This window comes from Hevea brasiliensis, chromosome 3 (genome assembly GCF_030052815.1).
Source record: "Hevea brasiliensis isolate MT/VB/25A 57/8 chromosome 3, ASM3005281v1, whole genome shotgun sequence".
Taxonomy (NCBI): Eukaryota; Viridiplantae; Streptophyta; class Magnoliopsida; order Malpighiales; family Euphorbiaceae; genus Hevea; species Hevea brasiliensis.
The window spans coordinates 99,952,511-99,961,601 of record NC_079495.1 but is presented as its reverse complement, the minus strand read 5'-3'; the positions used below and the strand labels follow the sequence as shown (position 1 = coordinate 99,961,601).

General features: G+C 36.4%; 1 protein-coding gene and 1 pseudogene across 1 annotated transcript; both read right to left on the bottom strand.

Moving 5' to 3' along the window:
- Window positions 1-3,167, bottom strand: LOC131178422 (receptor-like protein 7; annotated as a pseudogene).
- Window positions 3,168-5,640: 2,473 nt separating this feature from the next.
- LOC131178704 (receptor-like protein 7) lies at window positions 5,641-9,091 on the bottom strand. Its single transcript, XM_058144163.1, has one exon. It carries the CDS (start codon window positions 8,934-8,936, stop codon window positions 5,772-5,774), a length of 3,165 nt encoding a protein of 1,054 aa, XP_058000146.1. The 5' UTR covers window positions 8,937-9,091; the 3' UTR covers window positions 5,641-5,771.

The following is a 9,091-nucleotide window of genomic DNA, read 5'->3' as shown; positions in this document are numbered from 1 at the left end:
TCAGAGTTGCTGGTTTCTCCTTCTCAGGTTCCTGATTCTTTCACCTAGCTGTGGGAATATCTTTACAGTAACACGATCAATTCGTTTGCAATACCATATTCTACACCGATTCCAGAACATTAGAGGCCAAACAACAATTCCTAAGCCAAATATATACCCAATTTCAACACTCAGCAATTTCCAATTGATCACTATGCCATGCCTTGGTGGAAATTGAATCACGGCACTAGCCTTTGGGGAATCTTCTTTCAGAGGAGGTCCACATAATCCTACATTACCTGCAAAGGCATCTTCTGAAAATGTAGCGAATTGGTTACCTGTAGGAATCCTTACGACTAGCATGTTGTTTGAGAGGTTCAGGAAAGAGAGATACGTTAGATTTGTAAGCTGCTGAGTAATTTCTCCAGTAAGTTCGTTATCTGAAAGATCTAAGGACTCGAGATTTGAGATGTTGCCTAAAGCTGATGGGATTTGGCCAACAAAAGCATTGCGCAACAGGTTCAGAGCAGATAAAGCATTTAATTGCCCAAACGTTTCTGTTATTAGCCCTTCAAATCTGTTGTGAGAGACGTCAATGGCTCTGAATGCTGGGAACTTCACCAAATTGATCTCAATGCCATCGATGGTTACTGTTATTTCTTCTTGATAATACAGTTGACAAAGCCGTGTGATGGAGATTTTGAGTGGATCAAGGTTTTCATTTCCATCTCCCGTCATTGCCTTCCATGCATTCAAGGCTCTATTTGGTAGTGTACCACTGAAACTGTTGGAGGCTACGTCAAAAATCTGAAGCTTTGTCCATTTGATATTGGTCCTTGGACATGATATGTTCCCATAAACTGTGTTATCTCGCAGAATAAGGACTCGTAAACTGCACATGTTCTTCAAAAGGCATGGGAAAGTACTATTGAATTTATTGCTTCCGACGTCTAAAACCTCTAACATGCTGCAATTGATCAGAGATTGTGGTACCTTCCCCTCCAAAACATTTCCTCTCATATCTAGAGTTTTCAAATTGCATTTTGCTGGAATGTTGTTAGGAATATTGCCACTGAAGTTGTTTCTCCTTAAATTCAGAACGCCAAGATTCTCACTCCTCCCAATTAAACAGGCTGGTATTCTGCCATCTAAGTCATTGTTGGACAAGTCAAGAACCTGAAGATTAGTAGCCCTGCATATTGACTCCGGTATAACACCTGTAAGGCTATTGTTTGAAAGGGAGAAAAAAAATAGCCTTAGAGGTTAGTACTGATGTTGTCTGGTATGACAGAAGTAAAGTAATTACTCGGGTAATCCATATAAGTAACACATGGTGGGAGAGTTGGAATCCTCCCTTTGAGCCGGTTGTGATGTAGGTCCAGGACAACAAGATTGGGAGCGAAATAAGGTTGTTCCAGACCATCCAAGAGATTATGTGAAAGATTCAGATAGACGAGAGACCCATTACCAGCACTCCAAATCCAATATGGTACAACCCCAGTAATTTGGTTGTCTGACAGGTCTAAAGACACTAATTTTGATTGGTTGCTCAGATTAGGAAACACACTCAGATTGCAGGAAACCAATTTTAATGTGCTCAGCAGGGGAGATGAAGACAAGGTAGAGTTACTAGCAATTTCCACTGCCAAGTCGTTGTATGAAGGATCAAGCTTACTCAGATTATTAAGCTTCTGAATCCTGTCCGGTTGGATTGTGCCATTGAATTTGGTTGATGAAAGTAATTGGACTTTGAGTCTACTGATACCAAATACCCAACGTGGAATAGGCCCTTCTAGTTTGTTGCTACTCAAATCCAGGGTATCCAAAGAAGAAGATACCCCTGAGATGTTAGGAACTCGACTTGTAAATTGGTTGAAAGAAAGATGGATTTTCTGCAGTGATGGGATTGCGAACAGAAATGACGGAATGCTCCCATTAAGTGAATTACACCCCAAATTGACATGAGCAAGATTCAAAAGGCCTTCCCAGTGAGTAGACGGAATCTCACCAGACAATTGATTGTGAGAAAAGTCTATATACATGAGTTTCTTGGACCTGCCCAACGATGGGATTGGGCCACTGAATGTGCTGTATGAGAAGTCTAAATAGACGAGTTCATTGAGATTGGCCATTGAAATTGGAAGCGAACCATTGAATTTGCAATCTACAAGCTCTGTTCTTGACAAACTCCCAAGTGTACCAATAGAATCCGGTAGTATTCCCAAAAAATTTGTGTAGCTGAGCACCAAGGTCCTGAGAGAGGCATTCTGCAAGCTATCTGGCAAGTATCCATGAAGTTCTAGATTTTATAATAAGTCGAGAATCTCTAGTGTCGATACCTAGAATACATTTGGTGGAAATGTTCCTCGCAAATTGCAATCGCTGAGGAGTAAGATCCTCAAATTAGAGAAATTTGGGAAAAATTCTGGAACTGGGGCAGACAAATTATTACCGCCCAAACGAATTTCGGAGAGAGACTGAAGCTTTGCAAGCGAAGGATCAATAGGGCCCGAAAGAAAACAGTTGGACAAGCTCAACACTTGTAGATTAGGCAGAGAAGTCGATAAGGCCTGGCACCACTGATTCCCATTTGCGGAAGCATTTACACCATCAAGACGAAGTTCTCCCAGCTGTTTAAGATTTTGAAGCAATGTTGCCAAATTTGGTTTCTCAAGTTTCAGTGATGGAACTCCAGGGCGGTAGAGCATAGACAAATCAAGAGTAACCAACTTTTTCATGCGTGAAATCGCAACTGAAATTTGACCTCAATACCCGGCGTTGGACAAATTGAGAGAAACCAAACCTGTGAGGTTGGCGATCCTGTCTGGCAGAGTTGTGTTGAAGTTGTTGAAAGACAAATCTAGGTTCTGCAGACATTGAAGGTTGAAGAGGGCACCTGATTGGTCAATGCCACCGGAGATTGATTCGTTGCTCAAATTGAGGCCAATAACATGACCCAGACCACCCCCATCGCAGGTTACACCGGTCCACTCACAGCAATCTGCGCTGAAATTCCATCTCACTAGCTTTGTCGACTTTGATTGATCGAATTCGAGACTGTTGTGCAATTGGACTAACAAGGAATGCTGATCGCTTGGGCATACCCCAGAAGCCAAAGTTGCATGGATGCCAAAGAGCAGCACTAAAAGAGGCAGCGATAGAAACCACATAAAGAATGGAATTTTCATTTTGACGAAATTACCAGACAACCATGTAAATGTCTGGAATCAGAATTTTGCACCCCTAAAGATGGCTAGTAATGAGGCTAAGTGTTTAAGAAACTTCCCAGTAGATATTCCGTTGAGCATGAAATCAATGCTTCTTATTGTGCATGGATTGAAATTGTTATGCGTATGCATTGAAATTGTTGCGGGGGCAATATTAATTGCTAAGAGTAAGACCTTGAATGGAAAAAATGGCACATTTGAATTTTGATTGGAACACAATGTGGCGAAGTAGTTGCTTCGGTTTATTGTGAATCCAAAACACATAATATATGATATGCCTTACTTATTAAATACATGTATCCTACTTATTTTTATCTTGAATCCATGATGAATGTTCTCAGTAAAAATTTTTCATTAAGTTATATCAATTAATTATATAAAGTCATAAGTAAATTTGATCAATCACTAATTAAATCATTAAAAAAATAATTTAAAATATCGAAAAAAATGAGACTAAAACCAATTTAAATTATCAACATTGGTGATAATTTCATGAATTAGATTTATGTAGGTAAAAATAAGCTATTGATGATTCTATGAACTATAAATTTATTAAGGCCGTCAATAGTATGAAAATAGTTCTAACCTAAAAGTAATATTATGCTCCTTTGATCTGTATCAAATTGTTGTTGCAAATAGCATAGCACTATAAAAATAACCTACAAGTGATACTAATCAGTTGCTAACAGTAATAATTTGCGTAAGAATAAGCTGCTAGACTTTGAAACTTTGAAATTCCTCGTTTTCTGTAAAAACTAGCTATTAACTTTAATGTTGATTACCTTTACATTTTTCTTTTTACAAAAACATAAATTTATTAATAATATTAAAATTTTAAGTATTACATATAATTACAGAAGCCTTACTCTTACATATTAGATATAGAGCTTACTATTATAAAAAATAATTTTTATTGATTTTTTAATATAATAATATTGAATTTTTTTGGTATAATTTCGACAAAAGATAAAAAAATCTTTTAAATAGTTACTAGTTTTCTTTTTGATTTGGACAATAAAATAATTTCTCTAGATCTTTCATACTTAGACTATTTTCGTAGAACTTGATGCATATTTCAACCATTTTATTTATAATAACTAAAAACCAAATCTTTATAATAAAAGGGAAAATTATAAAAATTGAGAGAAATAAATTCAAAATATATTAAGAAAAATAGATCTCACAAAAAATTTTCAATATCATTTCAGCAGAGAATACATATGAGAGATATTGAAAGAAAATACTAAAAAATTAAAAACACAAAAATTAAAAAAAAAATCTAAAGGAGGAAGGGAGGAGTTGTCACCAACCGAAGCAACTCCTCCCTTAGATCTAATTGTGAGTTGAGAGAAGGTTTTATGGAGAAAATTTTTTTTAAGATAAATCTTAATACATTATTTTTTAACAATTTAGTTTTTTAAAAGGTCATAATTAAATATAAAGATTTATATTTATATATATTTATATCTGCAGTGAAAAGGGAGGAAGAGATATTGAATTTAAAAAACAATATTATTCATTATTTATATTATTTAAAAAATTATTAATAAAGACTACATTATATATATATATATATATAGCAATAAATACGTCTACAAGGTCTATGAAAAAAAAATCATGGACTTGCGAGTCAATGGAGGCCTTGCCTTCCTCGTAGAAAATTATTGCCTCAAATTGACATTTCAAGTTAAATTAATAAATAAATATATAATAATTATTTATTAATTAAATGTAAAATTTTTAATATTTATTTATTTATTTATTTCCTCTTTTACCCTCGATGGATGATCAAAGCGCGAGTTCAACAGAGTTTCAGTGCGTGTAAAACTATCCTCGCCCTTGAATCTCTTATAAGAACGGTAGCAAGTAGGATAGCAATAAAATTTAAAATAATTAAATTTGAATTTATTTAATATTATTATTTGAATTTATTACAAACTATTAAAACTCATCTATTACTATTATTATTTATTATAAATTTAATTATTACTATCAAATTTATTTAATTATTTATATAAAAATATTTTCTATTAACAATTATATTTTAAATTTAATACCCATAAAAATAAAAATATAAAATATATATTTTTATAAATTATTAATTTTTGTAAATGAATTTGAATAATTGATGCTTAAATTCAACCTAAGTATTAATTATCGGATTCAAAATTCAAAATCTAATAATATATTATTTAAATTTAATTTATTAAAATTAAATTAAATTAAATTAAATACTCAAAAGTATTTGATCTATTATCATTTCAATTCGCATTCACTACTTTCTTTAATGCTAACCGACTAAATTCCAGAATCAGTTTAATAATAATTAAATGAAAAATAAATAAACCATTTAAACATACACACGCACATAGATCAAGAAAATTACAATTTGACACACACAAGAAGCATAACAACCACACTAAAGATAAACCTTCAAGAAGGCAAATCTTCATTACGGGTAAAATGCTGTGGGGAAGATGATGCAAGGCTATCTCAACTTTATTTGACCACCGCGAAACATGAAATAATCAAATGCTCTGGCTGCCTTGATCCTTTTCGGAATTACTAGTCTCTCCTCCTCAAGTTCTTGATTCTATCACCTAGCTGCGGGAGTATCTTGACAAGAAAACGATCAACGCGTTTGTAATACCACATTCTCCAACGAGTCCAGAATATTAGAGGCCCAACGGTAATTACTAAGCCGAAGATGTATCCAAATTCAACGCTCAGGTATTCCCAATTGATCGCTTGACCATGTCTCGGAGGAACTTGAATTATGTGACTATCATATGTGCAAGCTTTTGACAAAGGAGGTCCACATAATCCCTCATTACCTCTGAATGAAGTGCTCTCAAATGTCAGGAATTGATTACCTGTTGGGATGCTTCCAACTAATTGATTGTTTGAGAGGTTCAAAAATGAAAGGAATGTTAGGGCTACAAGCTCCTGAGGAATTGTTCCATTCAACTGATTAACTGAGAGGTCTAAGGACTCAAGTTGTGCCAATTTGCCTAAAAATGGCGGAATTCGGCCAGTGAGAGCATTGTGTGACAAGTTGAGAGTATAAAGCGCACTGAATTGGCCAATGACATCTGGTATTGGCCCTACAAAATGGTTGTCAGAGAAGTCAATGGACGTGAAAATTGTTAGGATCTTCACCAGCTCCATCTGGAGACCTTTGATTGTAACTGTTATTGAATCTTGATAGTACAGTCTACTGAGGTTTAGGGGCTCGAAACTAAGGTGACCATGTGTTTCATTTCCATTTCCTTTCATTGCCTCCCACGAATTCAAGCATCTATTTGGTAGAATATCACCAAAATTGTTAGAGGCTAGGTCGACAATCTGAAGTTTTGGCCAAGGACCATGGTTTTTTGGACATCCAATCTTGCCATAAAAGTTGTTCTTCCGTAGAACAAGGACTCGCAAACTGGATATGTTCTTCAAAAGGCATGGAAATATGTCATTCATTTTATTGTTCCCAAGGTCTAAAACCTCTAATGTAGTGCAATTAGCAAGGGATTTTGGAAGCTTCCCCTCTAATAGATTTCCATTCAGATCTAGAGTCTTTAATTCACAGGCACTTGGAAATTTATCTGGAATATTGCCTTTGAATTTGTTCCTTTTTAAATTCAGAACACCAAGAGTCTTACTTCTCTCGATTAAACAGGGCGGTATTGTGCCACTCAAACTGTTGTTGGACAGATCAAGAACTTGTAGATAACTAGCCTTGCATATTGAATCAGGAATAACTCCTACGAGGCCATTGTTGGAAAGAGAAAAGAAAATGGTGAAGAAGAGAGACTTACCAATGTCAGGTGGGATGGAAGAAGTAAAGTTATTGTTTGAGCAATCCACATAGGTAACAGATGGTGGAAGGAGTGGAACATTCCCATGGAGCACGTTGTTGTGCAGGTCCAATATAGCAAGACTAATAGGGAGAGAAAGAGATTCTGGGAGACTCACCAGCAGATTCTGTGAAAGATTCAGATACAGAAGAGTGCCACTACCCACTTCTCCAATCCATCCAGGTACTTCCCCATTAATTTGATTGTCTGACAGGTCTAAATAGACTAATTTTGACTGATTTCTTAGATCAGGAAATACTCTCAGATTGCAAGAAGCCAGGTTTATTGTGGTCATCTGCGGAAAGGAAGACAATGTAACATTTGCATCCACTGTCAAGTTGTTGTACGAAAGATCAAGTGCGTCAAGTTTATGAAGCTTCTGAATCCAATCTAGCTTTATAATGCCGCTGAATTGGTTGGACGAAAGTAAGAGGACGTTGAGTCTACTGACATTAAATACCCAATGGGGAATAGGCCCTTCTAGTTTGTTGCCACTCAAATCCAGGGTATCCAAAGAAGAAGAAGATACGCCTAAGATGTTAGGAACTTGACCTGTAAATTGGTTGGAAGAAAGCTGAATCTTCCGCAGTGATGGGATTGCGAACAGAGATGACGGAATGTTCCCATTAAGTGAATTATACCTCAAGTCGACATAGGTAAGATTCAGAAGGCCTGCCCATTGAGTGGATGGTATCTCACCAGACAATTGATTGTGACAAAAATCTATATACATGAGTTTCTTGGACCTGCCCCATGATGGGATTGGAGCATTGAATTTGTTGTATGAGAAGTCTAAATAGACAAGTTCAGTCAGATTGGCCATTGAAATTGGAATTAATCCATTGAAGTTGCAAGCTGCAAGCTCTATTCTTGACAGATTCCCAAGTGTACCGATGGAATCAGGTAGCGTCCCTGAAAAATTTGTGTAGCTGAGCACCAAGGTCTTAAGAGAGGCATTCTGCAAATGATCTGGTATGTATACCCTAAGTTCTTGATTGTAAGATAAGTCAAGAATCTCTAGTGTTGATACCTGGAATACTTTTGGAGGAAATGTTCCTCGCAAATTGCAATTGCTGAAGACTAAGATCCTCAAATTGGAGAAACTTGCGAAGAATTCCGGAACTGGGGCGGACAAATTGTTACCGCCCATACTAATTACTGAGAGAGACTGAAGCTTTGCAAGGGAAAGATCAATAGGGCCCGAAAGAAAACAGTTGGACAAGCTCAAAACTTGTAGATTAGGCAAAGAAGACGATAAGGCCTGAGACCACTCATTCCCATTTGCTGATATATTTACACCATCAAGACGAAGTTCTCTCAGCTGTGTAAGATTTTGAACCAGTGTTGCGAAATTTGGTTTCTCAAGTTTTGTTGATAGAACTCCAGGTAAGTAGTAGAGCATAGACAGATCAAGACTCACCAATTTTGTCATGATTGAAATTTCAATTGGAATTTGACCCATAAATCCAGCGTTGGACAAATTCAGAGAAATTAAACCAGTGAGGTTGGCAAATCCAGCTGGAAAACTTGTGTTGAAGTCGTTGAAAGACAAATCTAGATTCTGGAGATATTGAAGGCTGAAGATTGCATCTGATTTGTCAATTCCGCCAGAAATTGATTCCTCGCTCAAATTGAGGCCAATAACATGACCAAGACCATCCCTATCGCAGGTTACACCAGCCCACCCACAGCAATCTGCGTCGTAATTCCATGCCACCAGTTTTGTAGACTTGGATTGATTGAATTTGAGAGTGTTCTTCAATTCGACCAACAAGGATTGCTGATCGGTCTGGCATACGCCAGAAACCAAAGCTACATGAACGCCAGAGAGCAGTGTTAAAAGAGGCAGCATCCAAAACCATAAAAAGAAAGGAATTTTCATTTGGTGTTTGGGTTATGAAAAGCAAACAAGCAATGTCCGTCGGCTTGTCCTCGTAGACTTTGTAGGCTTTTTAACTCCAGAGACTATGAAAATTCAAACCAAACCAGCAAACATGGCCTTCCATCTATGTTCTTAAAATTTGTATTGGCACATGA

Bases quoted from the DNA above. Each gene is read 5' to 3' on its own strand.
- LOC131178704 (XM_058144163.1), bottom strand. From the start codon at position 8,936: ATGAAAATTCCTTTCTTTTTATGGTTTTGGATGCTGCCTCTTTTAACA.